Raw genomic sequence first — 22,503 nt, 5'->3', positions numbered from 1 at the left:
TAACAACACCCCTATAAATATGGCAAGATTTGTTTTTGCGGTAAATATTAAACTAACTTGAACAATGTTCTACAGATGTAAGGCTTCAGATGTAAGAAAACTACATGTAAGTGGTGATTATATATAGCCCTAAGATTGACAGTTTTCAGAAAAAAAAAGTTTTTATGTATTTTATTGTTGTCTTATGGTCTAATTTGCTTTGAACAGCATTTACTGGGGACAGTAAAGTTTATATTTCTCTATTTTACATTTTACTTATTTTTCTCTATCTGTATTTATCTCTTTATCTATATATATATATATATATATATATCTGTCTACAACTATCTATATCTATCTACATATTTATATCTATCTACATCTATCTACATCTATCTATCATTCCATCTATATCTATCTATATCTATCGCTGCCTCTAAATCTATCTACATCTATATATCGCTTCATCTATATCTATCTACATCTATCTATATTTATCTATATCTACCTCTCTATATACATATAGCCGTAACTGCAATAATTTGTATTTGATCCGCATTTCTATTTGTGCTCAAACTGTTAAGCATTGATAAAATATTCTACGAAGAATCTTTTCTTGAGTGAGATAGAGTTGTCTTCCCCGCAATACTTTTCCAAGTGTAAAATTTGTCGCAAATGCTACTGTAATTGTACTATTTGAAGGCCTTTCTGCAGATAAAATGCATATGGATTTCGAACCTGGGTAATTTTTTCAAAATGGTTGGGATATCTGAAAGGTGTAAAAAAAACAAGTTTATTCTCAAGTAAAAGAAAGCAGACAACTCTTACAAACTTGAGTGATCCATAAGAATAGTTTCCAGCATCGGCTAGCTACTGACTACTTGAGAGAAAAAGGCGCTTGCTACCATTTCCATGGGAAACATGGGAGAATTATTTGATAAAATCTTCAGCCGAATATGGCGTGGTCTATTAGAAGGAATTATGACTAGTTAGTCATACAAGACCTCACTAATACTGTTAATGGTACTTCATGAGCCAAACTGGATATTCTCATAGTTTGTTAGAGCCATAGATATAATAAATGGGTTTATTATATCTATGGTTGTAATAATACGGTGCCAAAAATCTGCCATCTCATTGAACACCGTGCAACTACTAAAAAAAGGTTTCATTCCCTTACCACCTCCCCATCCTCACTCACTTGTTCTGACATCACTTCCTGTTCTATATTATTACTGTATTTCACTTTTTGCATTTAATTTTAACTTGATCAAAAATGCAGGTGTAAGGTAGAATACCACATGTGAAGACTTGTCTTCTCTCTGACCTCTATTCTTGTAGTAGCTGACTATCGCAATGATAACAAATTATGTTAGTGAACCAATGGAATGGGCAGTGAACCAAGCCCATCTTTAAATTTGTTTCTTTTTCTTCATTTCTTCCATTTTCATTATTTCCCATTACCATTGCTTTCAACTCAATGCATGCCCAAGAAGTACGTATTTTTATCCTAAAATATTCACTCTGACATGCAAAAACATTATCTGTGCTTTTTATTTGAATCAATTGATTTGATTTTAGTAGTTAACTGGTGTCTTTTTTTCTTTTTTCGTTTGGCAAATAAAAAATTTTTTTTGAAATGAAATTATTTCCAAAAAGTTATATACATGTATATATGTAGCCTATATAGTCCAATATTCACGTAATTCATCCCAATTGGTTGATTCGCAAATGGTTGAATTCAATAGGATCCCACTACCATAAAACAGGAAATGGCCAATTTTATATTCATTTTTGAAGCTCGGTTTATGTTTTTAATAAAATATATCTGTATTATATTTATATATACATTGTATATATATAAATTATATATATAGATAATTTTTTTGTTGGCCGTTTGTTTAAATTGACAATGACTTGCATCTTAGCGATGCATGGTTGGGTCGAGCAGTATGGTGGAGAAAAGGTGATCAGTTCTCAGTATCTACCAATTCCGGAACTGTTAGATTAACCTGAAGGGATGCCAGTGCAACACGTCCAGTTGGACAGAGCCAGGTAGCCATTTCACTTGCCCAATGTGCGAAGGACAGAGGTGGATCTTTAACGTGCATACCATGTCAGTGTGGCACATGGGGCCTCCGAGTTAAGTTCTAGATTCGAAAGACCCAGCAACTTAGGGTTGAAAGCTTGCTGAGAGTTGTTTGGCAGAACGGCATTAAGCAGGACTCAAACCATCAACCCCACGGTTGATAGTCAAAGGCGCTACCTCTAGGCCACCCTGACACCCATATTATGTTATGACACCCAATTTATATTATATATGTTGTATGTAATATGCTTTAGATATATATATATATTAAATATAATATATATATTATATATAATAGCTATATATATTATATATAATATCTATGTATAGATATTATACATAGATATTATATTATAATATTATTATAGATATTATATATAATATCTATATTATAGATATTATATATAGATATCATATATAATATCTATATATCATATCTTATACGCATCACGTTTCTAAATATATTTTTAACAAATTTTGTCAACCATCGGCTATAAGAACAGTGACAAGCCTGAGTATGTATGCGGCAGGTAAGGTTCTCACATAAAATAACGTGTTTATGATGCATACAGAGCTTGATTAATGCACCAGATAGAGAGATGATAGACAAGTGCTGGCATAAGGGACTTAATTACTCTTAATGTGCTCCAATCTCCACATAACAACAAAAAACAGCAGCTGTCTCATGATAACATCAGGCGAAGGAAGACATTAGCCTTAATGACTATACAGAAAATCTGACCAGGGTGTAATCCCCTACACACTTTAGGAAAACTCAGTCTAAATGTGTAAAGCAAACATTTGTTGCACTTAATAGCAGCTGACTTTCTGATAACTGTAGACTATGTGCCTTTGTGTGTCATAATGAATCATTTGCTGGTGCATTACGGTCTGCTAAGAAGGAAGGTCTCCGAGGCTTATATTTGCATCCCATTAGCAATCAGCGCTCAGTGATAAAGATCTATGCATTTGATTTTAGAAAATTGATCAGGTGTTTCAGTTAATTGATAATAACATCTAAGTAAAGATTGCATGTGGTGTCAAGGTCATTGTTATCATGATAGGCACGGGTTGTTGGGAATAGTTGATGAGGTTCCGCAGCAAGAATACACTAGATTCAATTGACCTTTTGTATAATAGTAACAAAAGGAGACATGATATGTAGCATACAGATTTATTATGATTTAGCTCCACGATAAGCCACTAATGATTTACTTCCGTTGCAAAAAGAGCATTCTGCCTAATTGCAAATCTACAACATATGCCAGCATACCTTATTCCAACAAATGATCTTTCGAAATCTGTGCATCTTCTCACTCTGCCTATCCTAAATGTTTGTTTTACGTCAATTAAAAGTTTCAAGATCAAGATTATAATATATGTATATATTACATATAATACATAATTATATAGTACATATATATAATACATACATCTAATTTTTACTGATTGAATCCCATTATTCTAATCTATAGGCTTGGCAACAGAAGCAAAGGTTTCGAAGTCTAAAGTTCTGACAGGAAGAACCAACTGAAACTCGAAATCTTGTAACCAATCTTTTCCAGTCACACATAATTTGGTTGGCCATTCGTAATAGAAGCTCGCATCTGATTGGACAATATATTAGTAGCGAGTACAATATTCACTTTATGCTTCACTTCACAAATGCTGATTCACCTAGAGCTCAGAATAGAATGACATGAATTTTTTAAGTTTGATTTTGACTTATTTCAAACTTCTATTTCTTGACTAGGATATAATCTTTCTGAAAGCTGCAATTCAGTTACCGGATAGTCAACATTAACTTTCTAAGATTAGTGGTGGACAAGAGGAGACAATAGCTTGAAGACCAGTATTCTAAAATGGTGGTTAGTTTTAAGGAAATTATCAGTTGGAAAAGTTTGTCAAGTGTGTCCAAAATTAACTGGCAACATCATCGGCTGATCATATAATGGTAAGTTCGGCTTGTGCTGTGAGCTAGAAGAACGCTTGAAAAAAGGTTGCCTCATACGTAGTTCAAACTCCCGACATTCGACTTACTAGAGAAACACTCTAACCAATGCCCAATCAACTAAATACTTGCAATTTAGTATCATTGAACTTATAGCTATCACACCTGACGATCTCTCATGGCACACTATTCTACCAGTTCTCATAAAGGCACAAAACTGACCAACTGGGAAGACTTGCAGCTATAAAAAAATCTTCTTACGGCGTTTGCTTTTCAAAGGATTGGTACTGCAATGGATCGCTCAGAAATGAGAAATGATTATCTTTGGAGATTTTAAGTGTTGTGGGTTCTATTCGGTTTACGCTAAAAACCCAGTGTTATAATCTTTATAAAATAAAATGCTATTTTAACGTAATAAAAACTTTAAAACCCTTTACTACTAAGCTTTGTTGCATAATTAGTTTAAAAAATTGTTTTTAAAATTTTTATTTGATTGCGATAAACAAAAAGTAGTCAAAACTGTGCAAAATGTGCTCGGTAATTTGTTGGTTTGTGAACCTAATTTTGGTTCGACACGACAACCAACATAGAACTTAGAAAACATGATTATGAATAATAACCGCAGCTATAATTTTGAAAAAAATAATTAATTCTTTAACCTAAGAAGGTTGTTATTCAAACATAAAAATAAGGATCTCATGGATTTATGTCAAAATAACAGGCACACAGGAGAAAACTTAGATACTGGCTACCAGACCATCAATATCAGATTAGACCAATACACCCTCTGCCCTTACTAAGGAATTGAACCATTACATGGACTGAATAAAAAAGGGGGCCTGGAGGATCACCCCTCAGCCTATAATCAACTGACATGCACTATGAGCATTGATTATAAATAGTTTAACTTTTGCGAACTCGCCTGCAGGAGGCATAAAAGTAGTCTATTATTAAATGATACTGAATAGATTGCCTCATTAAGAATCCATTTAGATTTCTCAGCGACTTAAGTCTCCAGGTATTAAAAATCTAATTTCAAACTTCCCCTGATATGCCGAGCTATGAGAGGATGAAAAGAACCTTCAAATACTAATTACCATGGAGTCGACCCTTTTGTGCTGCGAACCGTCTAAAGCTACAATCACACTTGACAACAATGAAAGTCAACACAACGAGTAGTCAGGCTCTAGTCACCCCTATCATGTTACTGTTCCGTTTCCTAGCTCCTCGAGGCTACCTGCGTGTCCAGCTCGTAGCAGATATTTAACGGAAACTACCTATTCAGAGGTGGCTTCACATGTAAAGAGCTTTGTATTCACTGTCACTAACGTTACACGCTACAAATTTTTATCATATTTTCATCTTCGTCGCATGTAAATGGTTTAAAACGTCGCATATTTAATTCTTCAAAGCAATTCAAACCTACGATTACACGGGCGGTAGTTTTGAAAACATTGTATCAACAACAAAATACTGCGTATCATGTAAACATCAATATTCGTATTATTGCACAAATCTTTGCGATCGGAGGTTGGATTTCCATCGTCTTCATTGGTGACGTCCTCACAACATCAACCTTTTGACATTGACCTTAGACGCATTTTAATAGTTCCAGCTGCGATGTAAAATATGTGCCCTGCTGTAGCTAAAAGCGCAACAGACTAATATAGAAAACGCGGACAATTGTGCGACAATTTTTTCGTAGCACATAAACTTGTCAGCTACGAACAATTACGAGTCGTGGGACCACTCCTGCGTATCATGTAAATACGTCCTCCTCACTCCTACGATCAAAACCACAACTTCGAAGTTTAAAAACTCATATCATGTAACACTAGCAAATGTCAGCCCCTCACACAGGAAGAGCATGTGTGTGTGAGGAATCCCTTGAAGATAGAGTGCGAAGTCTGCTTTGCTTACTGCAGGAAGAGACTTGTGTGTTTTCAAGAGCACTGTTGGCTCTGTGATCTTGACTGGACATGTCTGAGACAAGTTGCAAATGAACCCTAGCAACCGAAGACATACCCAGTCGCAGAGAGAAATTTAAGGTTTGAAGGTTATTCCTGTCACCACCAGTGGCATTTTTGGGAATTAAACCTAACCTGTTGTTTGTAGGTCAGGAGTTCCAGACAACTAGGCCGCGGCTGAGCATGTATAACTTCTTTTTACAAGGAAGTCATACACGCTGTAATACAAGTTATATATAGTTTACTCTGCTCAGAGCAAGCCAAATTAGCAGACATATAGCCTAAGCACCAATAAGGAAAATTCTCCATAGCCAATAATATACATGTATTTCCAGTAAGCTGTGTCAGGGACAGACTGATTTAATATGTTAGGCAATCTGGTTGATTATATGTTAGCTTGTTTTTTATGGTAGTTACGAAGTGCTGCTATTTTTACAATAAAATGACATTAAGTCATCAGATATAGATGGCCAACTCGGTCTAGGAACATTTCTGAATAACTTTATTCTAGCATGTACCGATCCTCTAATGTACCGACAGTAATATACTGAAAATGAAAAGGTCACTTTAATACTACAGCTATTATTAAAAAATACAATCAAATTTAATTTTAAAATATAAAGAATGCTTCCATTTTGTTTCCTTATACATAAAGGCATGGCTTTTTGTTGTGTTTGGACACTTTTCATTGTAGGATTGGGTCTATTAACTGTCCTTGACATTGTCCTTTGCTTCCATGCGCTGAGTAGTTCTAGCCCGTGTATCATGATGGAAGAATGGAGAGCTTGATGCAACTTAATTGCAGCCACCATTAGAAGGTTGATCTTTGATATAAGGCTATATAAACTTATAGAATATTCTCATCAAGAAGATATCATATGGCAACAGGCACAATTACAAAGTTGAAAGCTCAATTTTTAAATTCCTTCCTAAAACAATCAATTTTGAGCTTGCAGTGCTAGCATTATGTCTCCTCCTTGGTCCGATGTTATAAGGAACTAGCCTCTAGGTAGACAGCCTATTCTAAACTTGTTTTTCAACATTTCCATAGATTTATTGATTATGCTAATGAGCCAGTTATATCTGGGTGAATGTTGTTAGACTTTCTCATGCTACTAGTATAAACAAACAAAAGGTAACCAACGCATAAAAGCAAAACATTGGACAATTTAATTTTTATTGTACCAAAAATATTCAGTAGTAAAATAGTTTAAATCATATTTCAATAATTTTCAAAGACTTCGCACTCAATCAAAAATTTATTAGAGCACCTGTAGCAACCTGTTCAAATATGACAGTCTAAAGTACCTGCTTGTGCAATCGGTGTCAAATTCAAGCACACAATTACTAGTCTGTCAGTGAATGAATGATAGATTATCAACCCATTTCATGCTAGAGACTGTCTTGTGATGGATAGTGATTGAATGCTGTTACATCATTGTTGAAACGCACGTGGTATGACAGTCTTTCATAAATTTTGAAACTGAACAAGAGAAAATTTAGCATGTTGAATATCCGCAGACACGCTTTGGCAAATACCGATGTTGACAGGTGTATATTTTGCAAAGTTAGTTGATCATTGTGTTTCTATGCGTCAAAGAATGTTTTTGCATAGAGCTGGTGAAAATATGCAACCACTTCATCGGTCAAAAATAACTTTTTAGTAGTATCTATTCGTTAAATTCTGAACTTTATAAAAAATCTTTCAGCTTATCGTCAAAAAAGGTGTTCAACTCGTATTTAAGACCACATGTTGGTTTCATTTCCTTGTTCACACCCTTAACTTAAATTTATCACAAAAAAATTGTTATGACTCATCCGTTGGCAGGTCATAAATGATTGTGATGCAAATAAAGAATTTTATGATATTAATTTTAATTTTCTACTATATTTTGAGTCATGAAAGAATAATAAACCTGTGCTCGATGGATATTATACTACTGTAGCCTAAACGTTTTAAAATTTTTTAAAAATTGTACGAACTTCTACAGTTTCAACCCGAATAATGGTGAAATACTGTTTTTTTCTGTTTGATGAGATTTGATTTCGGTTGCCCCACTATTTTACTAGTGATTACAAAATATCATTGTATTATGAGCACATTCAAATATATTTAACAAAAGTTTGGATCGCTGGACAAATTGCCTAGGGTTACTGACACACATTGACAAGCACAGCCAGGGTTCAAAGGGTTTACAGATTTTATCAGAAAATCTCGGTATTTTTCTATCATTTGCGATTGTTTCTGATGTTTAAGTTGAACTGACTACCAGAATGTTTTAATGTTAAAATCAGCAAATCTTGATCACAGTTAAAACACTCAGATAAAACGCTTATAGTTACACTTCGGCAAAGAGACCAACAAAATAGTGACGCGTAACGCTGCGATCTGAACACAACAGTTGCCGTAGTTGTCACCAGTTGCCATAGCAACTAGTGACATCATTTCACACATCTTTTTCTTTTGAGCGTTTCAACTGCAACCAAGTTTTGTCCATTTTAATTTTAAAACATCCTGGCAGACCACCACATACAGGAAAAACAATTGCAAATGGTAGAAAAATACTAATAATTTCTGATTATATTTATTAAAATTTTGTGCAAGGTCATCTTTCACAAAGTCGTTTACTAGACGGCAGTACACACTGCAACTTCTCTAGCTGGATAGAATTGCGAAGAACTGAAAGGAAAGTGGAGTACTTGAAAGTGAGCAGCTGCCTATTAAGTATTGTGATTCCACTTGGACTCTACAAGATGTATTTGAACAGCGCATGTGCTTGTCTAAAATCTCTTCTTCATCTATTTTCATTATTACAGCTATTACGGTGTTATTACTCTATTATTATGGCTGCTACCTGAAAATGGCCTCGCGTTGTCAAAAAAACTCTCTTGTAATCTGAGGAACAACTTTTTTCTCTCACGAGGGCCAGGCTCATTGGAGTGCAAGTCAAATGGAACATTCCAAAAAACCATTCTCACTTGACATGCCTAGTGGCTCGCATAAACCAAGCCTTTCCCAGAGCAGGTAAAGGCGTAAAGATACAATCTCATTGGAGATGGTAACTAGCCAAAGCAATGTACGTTGGGACAATGGCAACGAAGCATTCATTGCCCGTAGCTGGCTGATAAGGGAATAGCTTTGATTGCATCATCTTCAATTAAGTTTACCCGGCCAAGATACTGCAGGTGTTTATGAGCCTGCTGGCGACATAGTCCTAAAAGCTCTGGACGACGTAGCCCTAAAAGCTCTGGATGACGTAGACCTAAAAGCTCTGGACGACGTAGTCCTAAAAGCTCTGGACGTCGTAGCCCTAAAAGCTCTGGACGATGTAGTCCTAAAAGCTCTGGACGACGTAGTCCTAAAAGCTCTGGACGACGTAGCCCTAAAAGCTCAGAACGGTGTAGTCCTAAGGGCTCTGGACGACGTAGTCCTAAAAGCTCTGGACAACGTAGTCCTAAAAGCTCTGGACGACGTAGTCCTAAAAGCTCTGGACGACGTAGTCCTAAAAGCTCTGGACGACGTAGTCCTTAAAGGTCTGGATGACGTAGCCCTAAAAGCTCTGGACGGACAGTACAGTTAATAATTTGTTCCAGGAATGTTTACATTATAGGGTCTTAACATTATAAGAACAGTAACATGCATGTAAATTGCCTGATCCGTTCCAAGATCTTTCCAAACTCACCTCTTTGGGCATACAAAAAGAGAAACTTGACTTAACTTTTTAATTTGTTGGCTGTACCGTAACTGCAGCATTATTAGTTTGCACAGACCACTTTTCTCTTTTTATGATCAATCTCGCTGGTTTTTACAGACCATAATTGCGGTAATTCTGCAATAAGTTGATGGGTAGCGCACATCTTCGACGTTCATTCGCAAAGATTTGCATCTTTATCTAAGCAGCAATGTGTACTTTTCAACGTTAAAACTAATAATAAATATTTTATACATTAACAAGAAAGCAAAACAACAAAATGTTTTAGAATAAAATGGTACTACCTGTTGGCTATGTACCAGTACCAGGGGTCAAGGTTAGGCTAGAACAGAACTTTCAACAATACTCCAACTCGTGACATTCGGATTGGTGGACCGATGCCGTCACACCTGCACCAATCGACCGCCTTCGTATTGTATTTGTGACTTTGTATGTTTTGTCGACACATCTGACAATCTATGACGATGAACTAGATCGTTGCGGAAGTTGTTTACGTGTACAAAATATAGGTATAACGCTTTACGCACATCGTTTTTTCTTTCACAAGTCTGGCGAGATAGATTAATGTTCAAATTGAATTTGAAAACTCACCTGACTTGGCACTTTACATTGTATGGAATTTTTGTGTAGGCTAGTAAAAAGCAAAAACTTTACATAATTTTTTTACGTTATCTGGAATTTACATTATAGGAGGTATACGTTATAGGAGCGTCTACTGTAGCCGTAAAGCTTTGGGCACACTATATCGCTGCATGTCGATCTTGTCCTCTCGATCATTATTCATGACTAAACCGATAGCATCGCCAAGGCAACGCAATAGCCAATATGGAAAGAGGCAGGCAGTCATGCAACTAGTGACATCACTTCGGCACGTATTTTCCTCCTGAGTGTTTTAATTGTGAAGAAGCCATCGATTTTAATCTTGAAACATCCAGGCAGTTAGATCACCAAAGACAATCACTAATGGTAAATAAGAAACGATACTTTCCGATAGAATCAACCAAATTTGTGTGTAAGTTTATCTTTAAACATTAGTGAGGGATCACTGTGATTGGTTAAACATAAGTGAGGGATCGCTGTGATTGGTTAAACATAAGTGAGGGATCACTGTGATTGGTTAAAGCCATTGCACATATTTTTTAATGTAAACATTAATAGTTATGAATGAGCAGTAGCAATGCAAACAAAACTTGCCTGGCCATATATCACAGAGGGCTCTATCCAACATGTGAAACTTTTAAACAAGCATGAATAACTTTTTATTGGCACTAGTATGCTTGGCAGTCCAGTGCATGTTGAGAGATCGCCATGAGTAATCAGTATGTACATAATAATTACTTTCTATTGCAAGGTAGCTGAGTGGTGTAGTGGTTAGCATGATGGGCTGCAATATGAAGTATTTGGGTTCAAACCCTGTGTGAGGCAATCCTTTTCCTAAGGACTCTTAGCGTGATTTCAAACAGAAATAATGACACAGCCTTTATTATAGTAGTTTACGAATTATCAACAAAATGATGTCCTTTTTATTAAATGCTAAGAGAAACACAAAAAAATTGATAAGACAGAAGAAATCAGGAATTATTGAGTGAGTTGAACAGACATGTTGTGAAATTTGGTAGTCTAATAATATTACGAAGTCAGGATAGTGAATTGTGGAGTTCACAGATATTAGAGTGAATATAGTTGGTGTCACGAAATAGAAAACTGTGTTGGTCACATGTGTGGAAGGCTAACAAGTACCTAGTTGACCAGAAAAAAATCGCTTGGAGCAACTTGTGCCATCGTCAGACGAAAAAAGTCTATAGTCTATAACAGTGGGCATACTGGGTAATCCGTATTAAATATCGTGTCATGATGTAAGATAATAAGGCATGCTTGCCCTTCAACATTGAGTTATTTGTATTGGTAATAGGCAGCCATATCATCTTACTGTGACAGCATGACATCCTGTTGCAAGTGTCAGCCATGCATACCTGATAGTCATAGGAGAGGACACTCTCGGATTCTCTTAGCCCAGCAGTTGAATGAGCCGGGAGTTGACAAACAATGGGTTAAGAAAACAAAAGGTTAGGAGGAATGATTGAGGGAAGAACAAAAGAGAAATAGTACACTCCTGTATAATGGGGAGAAGTAGAGTGACACGCTGCAGAAGGTGCTCTCAAATCTGCCGCATTAGTTTGATTAGTTGTCACAGTGTTTCTACCTACACATTGATTTGCCATCTCTGAAAAATGTAGGAAATACTGCCAAAGCCTTCGCTTACAAGGTGGAACATCACGCTCGATGGACTGTAAAAATTAGAAGTTTTTAGATAGCTTAGATCAGCTAATCTGATTCAACTCTTTTCCTACAGAAAGCCTTTATAATGGCTGGTACGTATTCAAAAACATTGATCACAGTATTACAAGATCTCGTACTAAGTCCACCCAAAACTTTGCAACAATATTGGGTTAAAATTGCACCAAAAATAAACAAACCATTAAGTTTTCTTGTTACTCAAAGTTTGTAGCAAAATATTGCAATTTCCAAATTTTTCTTATTTTAAATTTAGGATGAATGACAAGGAAAATTGTAAACAGCGACCTAATCGTATTTCTGCTAGTGAAATCCTTTAACATTAGGCCTTACATATACATCTAAAAAAATGGAAGTCTACGGTTTTGTTAAACTGCGAAAGCAATATCATTTTTTGCAACCGATTTCACTAAGCTTTAAAACATTAATTAAACATTTTTAAACTATTACATACAAATACGTTGAATGATTCGTGCGCAGAACTTCTGCTGATTCCAGAGAACTTTAAATTAAAGCTCTATATATATATATTATTTAATTAAATCATTAAATTGAATTAATGATTAACAGATTTCATTGTGGAAGTGAGGTAGGACATAGAGGCAAATACGAAACATTTTTTGGATTTGTCTCCCTCGTAGTATCCATATATGAACCATAAATATTTGATGCATTATTGATCAAGCACTCTTCAAACTATCTGTTACTAGCTACTTCTGCTAGATGATCAACAGCCTCTTCTTGTTTAGACTGATTATGTAGTCAACTGAGACATTAGAGATCTTTGAAAAGACAATTTATAATGTAAGCAATTTCAAATTATTTTTTAATATCCGTCATTCGATGCCAAGTACCATCCAATGTAATCGAGAACTAAAAATTTATGACCGCTATCTTTTCAACACTTTTAAGCCCAGTCATGTATATACAAGCCGACCTACTGGTCCTGAACAGTATCAACGGCTTTCTGCTGAGTGTGAAAGTGCTTAGAATAGAACAATTCCTTTTGAATCGAATGTCATCTTGAAGCTCTAAGCTTGTAGAACTCAAACATAACAACAAAAATCAACTAGAGAACATGGTTTGTTTCTCACTCTTTCAAAGAAGTGATGTTTTAGAGATAGCCACAAAGCAACTAAAATTTGCTTATCTCAAAAAACCAAAAATACAAAAAAAACGTAACTACGCAGTTAAGTTTACTTTGCGCACGACCAGGTAAGACAATTCCCAGAATTATGCCGAGCCGAGGCTTCAAAGTGTTAAAAATGGGGTCATACGAAAAGTGTTCGCCAAGTCTTGGAATTAATAAAATTCCAAGATTTCTTCCAATGCAAGTCATATTTGATTTGTATCAAGTTCACACATTGTAATTGCTATCCTGATAATAGCAAATAGCAAATTAGTAAAATTTAACTTAATTTTAATGTAAAACTTGAAAAATTTAAATGGTGAAATATGAACAACTTGAAGGAACTAATCAAATTATGGTATTGTAAACCTGTAAGCAAGTACTTAGCCTATGAACCTAATCAGGTAATCAGCCATAAGGTAGGAAATTTAGGTTACATATTGCCTTCTCTGCAACCATGGCAAATATTTTCGTGATAGAATCTCTACAGAGGACATCTTTCAAACTATGATGTGACAGTCATCTACGGTTTCTGACTGGCTTTCAAGTGATAAATTATATAAAAAGCCTTCCTACACCGTTAGGCTAAAATCACTAAAGTTTAGCAAAGTAACAAATTCGAAAAAAACTATAATAATAAAATACAACGCTCTGCAGTATGTCCCCATTTTCTCATAAAACCAGGAGTAGTATAGCACCACAGGCTAACTTATGGCTAAAAGCACAAGTTACTTCTCGCCTATGAATCAATGCCCAGGATAAAGGTCAAGCAAAGCATGCTGTCATTATTTGGTGATCATGCTGCCAAAACAACTTTGTTATTGTTATGCACAGGAGCTTTGTATACCAAATCGTTTGTGATAAGGTTCTAGCATAGCTATTGTCCTCTCTCGTCCGGTATTCTAATGAAACATTACGCTCTGTACTAGCAGCAGTGAGCAATTTTTATGCGGCTGTAATTTTTAGGCATTTTAATCTGAGATTTAAAAATGCTGCTATTGTAACAGTTGTGGTGGGAGGTGTATCATGTATTAATAGTTATTGAAACTTTTAGTTCAGAGTTTTGACAACATAAAACATGGTGTCAATGGCCTAGGAGTGATTTTGGGCATTGAGTATCTCATTGGCTAACTCTGTTAGTGTTTGCCATGCAGAAAACTGAAAAGGATCGCTAGACATGCCTTTAAATTTATCAGCCAATCAACTATCAGTGCTTTTGCTTTTGAAAGTGTTGACTTCATGCCAAGCTTTGAGAAGCAAGCGTCGACCTATACACTCGAACTGTACAGCCTCTTATAGTTATGGCCCTTATCGAACATTTGTGTAGCTACCACATTAGTCTGTGATTCTATCTATGAGTTTCCTGATTTGGGGGACGCGAGTATAAGATGGCAAAAATATATTCTCAGTTCAGTTGATATTCATGATCGACGTTAAGTCAATCTTGTAAAAGATTGATTTTGCTAAAATTTACAGTTGAGGCATTTGTTAGTTGGTTCGTGAGACTTCTCAAGTCAAAAACTCACTACGGCTCAAAGACATTGCATTTTGACATATAAAGAACGACGATGTCATAACTGTAGCAACTTTGCTATAGTCTCGTCAAGGCCTTTTTCAATGATTCGGATATTAAGTCTTAATTATTAATTTAAATTTATTATATATTATTAATTTACATATTTTGCTTTCCTTCAGTTATGTTATTAAATGAGATTTTGTGTAATATGAAAATTATAACCATCATGATATTGTAGATCTATGACACCATTACTTTTTGGTATTTGTATCAGCATTTTAAGATTTCCTTGCCATGGGCGAAATTGTTTGAAAGGATTGATCCTGGAAAAGCAGTTGCCGCCAAGCCACTTATTACGGATCTTCGGTGTGTTGTAAATGCGTGATGATATTTTTATTGACCCTGTAATATATATAGTTTTTTTTCGATAAAATTCTAGTCATAAGCAGCGGTTTATTGCTAATAGAACTTTATTTTTTGAAAAACAATGATTATGTTGTATACATGTATATTATATTATAATATATTATTTTAAAGATAAATCTTTAAATAATATGTTAAAGATATTAACTATTCTGAACACAAACTAATAATGTAATAAACAACAACAAACCTATACAAGGAATAAATTAATTTTCCGTTTCAAAATAGAACTTCATTTTGCTGTTCGTGTGTTTTTTTTATCGGTAATAAAACAATTTTCAATACTTTAGAGCATATGTGTCAAACTCATGGCCCACGGGCCACATTCGGCCCACCTTGTAATCAGATCTGGCCCGCAAGTCATTTTACATTATTTTTATTCGTGGCCCATCAATATGAAGCGCTGATGACATAGTACAGCACAGAACTACAGATCCCATAATGCAACATTTCAACTGCCTAGCTGCGTACTTCTCGGGTCAATTTAACCTGAAGTTTGTTTCAGAATGACAGTCCTGTCTGTTTTTATCCATATTTATGTTCCAAAAGCAATTAGTTCTAGTGTGTTCAATAAATTTTCATCCTGTTCGGCCCGCAATCTAGATTGTGTTTTGAGTTTTGGCCCCTTGTACAATTGAGTTAGACACTCTTGCTTTAGCATCCACGAGCGAATCTGATTTGCCAGAAAAAGTAGGGATGAGCCAGTCTTTTTAAATTCCTTCGATGTCAAAGTAGCTAACAAAAACAATCTAAAGGGCGCAGTACACCAGAGGCAAACAAAGATGACGCAAAATGTTGCCACTAACGTCAGTCTTGTAATGACGCCCTTAAAAAATACCTTGAAGGAGAAGACCTAGAACAACATTTTTATTCTTGAAACGTGTATATATATATCAATTACAAATAATATTATTTTATAATTTTTTCAATGTTACTTTTTAAACAATCTTTTGAAATTTGAAATATTTTTTGTGGTATGACCTAAATTTCCTTCTACAACAGCAGACTGGTCGAAACAACGCTGCAGACATAAATATTACTAATACTACACACAATCTTGTCGTCATCGCTGGCTGTGTCTACTACAGCGTTAACAGTGCTGACTTTGTCAGAGAACGTCATATCTCCTTCAGCTTTATAGGCACAAGCTGATTTAGACATTACACGCAGTTATTACCACCTTCCTACTAAAACTAACAGTGAGCTGCAGTAACTGCGTATCATCGACTCTGTATTTGTGTTATATTGCTTTACTGTACATTGTTGACAGAAGGAAGTTGCAGACAGCTAGGTGCCTGCACCAGCTCTAACCAAGACTGGTTATCCCATGGCAATTATATGCAAACACTGGTGAACAACCTTGAGTAGTGGTACTTCAACAGTTTGATATTAAATCAGTTCTGAGCTGGTGAATGAAAAATCAATTCATTTCAAGCAAACTTCATTGCTATAGACCATTTATTTCTTATCTGCAAATCTACCATACTAGTATAACTTGCATATGTAAGTGTATGTAAGGGTGCGTAAGTTTGCGTAAGGGCATATAAGTGAACATACTTATATGTAAGTGTGTGAAAGTGCATATACATTTATGTAAGGATATGCAAGTGTAAGTAAGTACATATGCATATGTAAGTGTACATAAGTGTATATAAATATATGCTAATGTATGTACAAATATGTAAGTATAAGTAAATGTATGTTACTCAGTAGTTTTTTGTAGTACAAATCATCACCTTGATCCAAATTTAATGGTCAGAAGATATTTTGACTTTGTAGAAAACTGTAATACTATATACTATAATATATAAAATCATTTATAATACTAAAAAATGCTGCCTCATCTCATGCTAGAATTAAAACTTGCTCATGGTTTCATTGATCCAGTCATGTTTACGGAACAAAAAGTATATTTCTGGACTAATTATTTGATCAATTGAATTTTTTTCACATAGTATACAATTTTATAATATTAGCATTATTTATACACTCACAGTTAAATCTAATATCTTAGTATTACATCAGTCCTGCTTTTAACAACTTAAACATTTTATTTTCAAAGCTAAGTACATTAGAATCATTTTACCTAATGCAGATTTTGTAGCAGTTAGCAACTTCTAAAACATCAAGGGAACTAACCAATTCTTTGTCAGAATTTTTGGCATTACCTTTCTCACTTGCCCTTATTACAGAGATTATCAGATTATCATAGAGGGCCATCGTTATTGTCACATTCGACAAGGCAGTAAAGTACTGTGTAGTCACAGGGTGCTATTAGCTTAACTGACACTAACTGACACCAACGCAATTGCTATGGAAACCTAGGCACAAATGAACACGGCGGTGTATCAATAGGGAATAATTATCAAGTACAATTCTGAACTAATTATGTAATATTGACTAGCGTAATTGCATGAAATTATGTCTGGCATATCAATAGTATGTAGTGGCTGACTATCTCTAAGTTCTCTAAGTATAATTGCCGCCTACTTGTTATAAGGAAAACCCGGGAGTAATTATTAATGACCGGTAAAGGGCAATTGTTGTTGAGGGTTAAGAAAAAACCACTAACCATCACTGGGGTTAGAACCACTGATTTCCTACATAACAACCAGAAGAACTGAACATCTATTCACTGTGCTAGTATAGCAATTACTAGGAAGCAGAAACACTTATGAGTTTATCTGAGTGCTATCTGCATACAGAATAGCTTGCGGTAGTTTAATATGCTAAATTTGGTTGAATCTACAATTAACTTGGTAAGCTATAATTACATGGTACAAATGCTGCTTACAAAAAATTGATAACAATTTCCAAATTTCTGCACACATGAAACTCATTTCACTTATCCCGCAAATAAATGTCAAGTTACGACAAAAAACTAGTAGTAAGCACTTTCTGATGCAGTTTCCAAGTTTAAAATAATTTCAGCTATAAAAATATTTGACTTGGCCTGCAGTGTAGTTGAGTATGATACGACAGGCTCATTTACTCAAGTAAAGTGAGAAAGCCTTATCTAAAGTCTCAGCAGGAACTGCCTGTTTGCTAGCAGATACAAAGAGTTCAACACCCTTTAGATGAACCATCACAAAAACACAGTAGTAAACTAGTTTTAGGCAAAATAGAAACTCTTGCTTCAACTCTTGGTTTATCATAGATTCAGACATGATTTGATTGTGAAACTTCAAAATTGATGTGGCTTACCAGTTTCTGCTAAAATGTGACAAACTGTTGTGTAGTAAACCAGAATATTCCAAACAGTGCTAATCCTTGACACCATCATCGAACTCTGTCGACTCAATCAAAACACCCATTGAGCGCGTTGGCTGTAAAATTATTAAAATCTCGAGTCTGAATCACTCACTCTTTCTTTCCTGCCATTGTAACGCTTTATGCAAGCTGCGAATATCCACTTACTATTATTGTAATCACGTCGGAGGCGCCGATGCGAAGCGTAGTGCTCGCACGTGCGTTTATTTACACATATGAGGCCTTGTAAGGTGTTACTGTACCGTTGATACGAAAGTTTATTTTTCGCACCACAAAACAACACTCAAAAAAGTTAAAACAAAAAGTTTTCACGATATACATAAAATCCTACCGGTATTGTATTATTATATTTTCTACCCTTGTTAGGCCTCTCGTCAGAAAACTGATCTAGACTTGTCGCAAACTATTCGCGCTACGAGAAACCCCGATAAACTAACGATAATTCAAATGTCAATTGTTGCTAAGATAGGCACAAAATAAGACCGAATGTAGCGTGTCAATACTCAGTCTTTCTCAATCTGTGGGTCTCGATCAGCCTCAATCCGTGGGTCAGTTTCACTTTAGTTGAACGTGTTTCATCATGATTTGTAAACTAGAGACACAACATAGCGTAGATCTAATATTACACGATATATTTGTAAGAGATGAGTAGTATCGATCAGAATAAATAGAAAACGAAAGATTTTGTATTTGTGTGGTAAATTACTTTGTTTCACAGATGTTTACCTCTTCATCTCGTATTCAGTAATTATTCACTTTTCTTTTTGAGTAGGCAACAACAATCGTCTGTCGAGCGTTCAAGCAGTCTATTATGTATTTTTATTACTCTCTAAGAATGATCTAACTTTTTGCATAAGTCAATAATTGTTTTTCAGCTCACTTGTTCACGTTATTCCTTGGTGATACCCTTACAATATTTTTAGACTTTGATCGCTTGCTAGTAGAAAGACTTTTGATTTTCCAAAAGCATGTTTTTTGTAAAAAGGTAGTAGCATATTTAAAACTAAATTATTTAAGCCATACGCCAGTCTCAGACAGTCTGTAACTTTAGAGAATTGATTGGCGCTATCAAGAAGTTCAAGTAGATCTAAACTAAACAAGAAATTATAGAGTGGCACCAAATTAAATACCTTGGTAAATTAGAGAACTTGTTAATGTTGAGCGCTTCATAAGTAATTGTTAAAATTTTTCTTATCACCATATTCCATACATAGGCTGAGATGCCAAATATGATAAAGTACCTAAAATACGTTGTATAGCTTGCTTGTATATTCAGTTATGGGTGTACGTATCACTATAGCTTTTACGTTTTTGTTATGAAATGAATAAATAAATTTGAGGCTTGATGTCAATACAAAGCAATAGACACTTAAATATCAAAATATGCAAATCAATGAGCTTTTTAACCATATTATTGCTTTTAAAATCAGATTATTGCTTTTTTAAAACCTTAATTTAGACACTCAATAAATTTTATTGTTATATCTATTGCTTTTTGTTAATGATTAATAAATTGATTCCCGTCTATGGCGGTTTCATGATGGCTGTGATCAACTGTTCGTTTTTGAGCTTTTAAGAGCTTGTAATTGCATTTCCACATATTTTGCGCCTACAACACAGCAGAGTAAAACATGGTGAATCTTTTGATACCAAATAATTGTAACGCGAATGTTGTTGCAAGTCAACATTTAATGTATACAAACATAAACTTAGCCGGTATGCTAGTCTGTGAATTGGTGATGGCTTATAGTGTTGAAAGTTTTTTAAGTTAGTTTTGAATGTAACAGAAGGTTTTGTAGCAAACACTCTTGGTGTCTGAGGTCATATTTATCTAATAAACTTACTTTCTTTGTCTTTGCTTATCTGCATGATATAGTTTGAAACACCAACCAGATACAGTCAAACCTTTATTTAAAATTGACATAACAAACTAAAACTTCAGCCCGAGATGCCAAATTTGAGCAAATATTTTACTAAAAACCCGAAGTGTTCTTTAGAATATAAGTGAAAATGTAAAAAATACTAGAATTAAAAAGTTAGTTTAAGATTTACCCATGTGAAGTTCGAGTGAATTATATGTACCTCTCTGTCTTCGCCTTCGTCTCTAATCCTACATATCACATAGCCTAAATTTTCATTCACTTGTTTCTAACGCAAAGTCACGATGAAGGCTATTATTGATTATTGCTGCATCAATGTGTTTTTACCCTTTAGGTGTAGTATATATTAATGCAAAACATTTTTTGGGTTTGAGAGAAAATTGATGGAGTTGATAGTATTCTTAAGGGAGACTTCAATGTAACATACAGTCATTTTAGCAGCTATCTCAGAATGAACAGATTCAGATCTTAGAAGTTTGACTGTATATGCATATACAGTGATATATGATGTACATATACACAGATATATGATGTGCTTTTGTTTACATTTTCATGCAACCTTATTCGTCAAAATATTTTCACAAAAATTCAATTCAATAAAACAATGTCTATTTTCCTTATGCGTCTATTTCATCATCATTGTAATGCTGTCACTTTGAGCACTGATATCTCAAAACTTAGCCTAAAAATTAGTTTAATTTATTAACCTTAGCTCAAAAGAGTGCATATTATCCTCAGATAAACATAAGGAGTCTGTTGGTCACCTATGATAGTCAAAAATTGTTGCAGAATTTGTTCGCGCCATCTGGTAAGAAGTAGGGGTCACATGATCAGATTACGACTAAATGATTAGACCAAGCTGAATTGAAACTGTAAAGTAGCGAGCATCTATGTTTGATAAGGGCTTCCCGGTAGAGGCCAAAGTGTTTGTCATCATGAACTAGTGCTACGAGACGTTTTATATTTAGCTTTTTATTGAGCTTTCAGTTCACGTGGGCTTGTAATCACATTTCCACATATCTTGAACCTACAACACAGCAGAGTAAGACTTGGTGATCCATTTGATACCAAATAACTGTAATGTAAATTTTGTTGCAAGTCAACCTTCAAGATACAGTGAAACTCGGATAACTCAAATTTCAAGGGACCGAGCAAAAGTGTTCGAATTATCAGAGCGTTCAAGTTATCAGAGCACTGTCATAATCCATGTATTTACTTATTTATTAGTAGATACATGTACATATACAAACTATAATATAAATCAAAAGCACAAATGGCTTGTTTCAAATTAAATGCTAATATAAAGTTTAAAACATTTTTATCAAAAAGTATAGAGATTTTTCTATCACTTGTGATTGGTTTGTTGTTTGAGGTGATGTTATTGCCAGGATGTTTTTTAGATTGACATTGGCAAAACTTGATCGTTGTTGAAATGCTCAAAAGAAAAGACATCTTTTTCTTTTGAGCGTTTTACCCACGATCAATTTTGCCGATTTTTCTTGAAGTTTATGCAAAGATTACCTTACTTTACCTGGGATTCGTTAAGAGCAACACTCCGAGGCAGTTCAATTAAAAGTTTTACGAGGTTTTACGGTACATTGTATATCACTCACGCTTTTTGAATGGATACTTATTGAATGTACACACGTATTCTGTGTTTAAGTCAAACGATGAATAGTTTTTTTTTCGCTAAGACAACGTATACGTTTAATTACAACAATTTTTAAGACGTTTTAAACATTCAACATTCCGACGTTGATTCAACACGGAATCAACGTCGGAAAACTATTCATCACGGGCTAGCCGGGTCACGCACTCAAGGATTTTCGCCACGCAAATACAAAACAAAAACATGCTGTTTTTGTTTTGTATGTGCATGCGAAATTCCTTGCGCGCGTGACCCGGCTAGCCTGTGCTATTCATCGTATAGCAGTATAAATCAAATTTCACCAAACCTTTAGAAAAGTCGTTGACAAAATATTTTGCCGATGGAGGTAATAACGACGCTTATAAATTACGAAAAGTTGAAGTTTACCTCTATGGCTTGGAATAAAGTGATTTTCTAAAGCGATAGCAACCGTTTCAGTAGCCGTTGGGCAAAAAACAGTTCGAATTAACAGTGTTGCGTTCGAGTTATATAGAGCCATTTATTATTGCGTGGGAACGGACCAAGCAAATCCATTCGAGTTAACCATGTGTTCGCTATATCCGAGGGCGAGTTATCCATGTTTCACTGTATTTACTTTTGCCAGGTTTGCTTCAAAATTAACTTGTTAATTTTGAGAAAATAG

General features: G+C 34.9%; 1 protein-coding gene across 1 annotated transcript in view; it reads right to left on the bottom strand.

Annotated features, from left to right (window-relative positions):
- Nucleotides 1–18,430, bottom strand: part of LOC137403927 (protein eva-1 homolog C-like) — a 55,444-nt gene extending 37,014 nt beyond the window's left edge. The window contains exon 1 of the mRNA XM_068090048.1: nt 18,267–18,430. Coding sequence (XP_067946149.1) covers nt 18,267–18,345 — 79 coding nt within the window. The 5' untranslated portion in view covers nt 18,346–18,430. The remainder of the gene's footprint in view (nt 1–18,266) is intronic.
- Nucleotides 18,431–22,503: the final 4,073 nt, after the last annotated feature.

This window comes from Watersipora subatra, chromosome 9 (assembly GCF_963576615.1).
Source record: "Watersipora subatra chromosome 9, tzWatSuba1.1, whole genome shotgun sequence".
NCBI lineage: Eukaryota > Metazoa > Bryozoa > Gymnolaemata > Cheilostomatida > Watersiporidae > Watersipora > Watersipora subatra.
The sequence above is the reverse complement of the archived record's forward strand: the minus strand, read 5'-3'. Positions and strand labels throughout refer to the sequence as shown.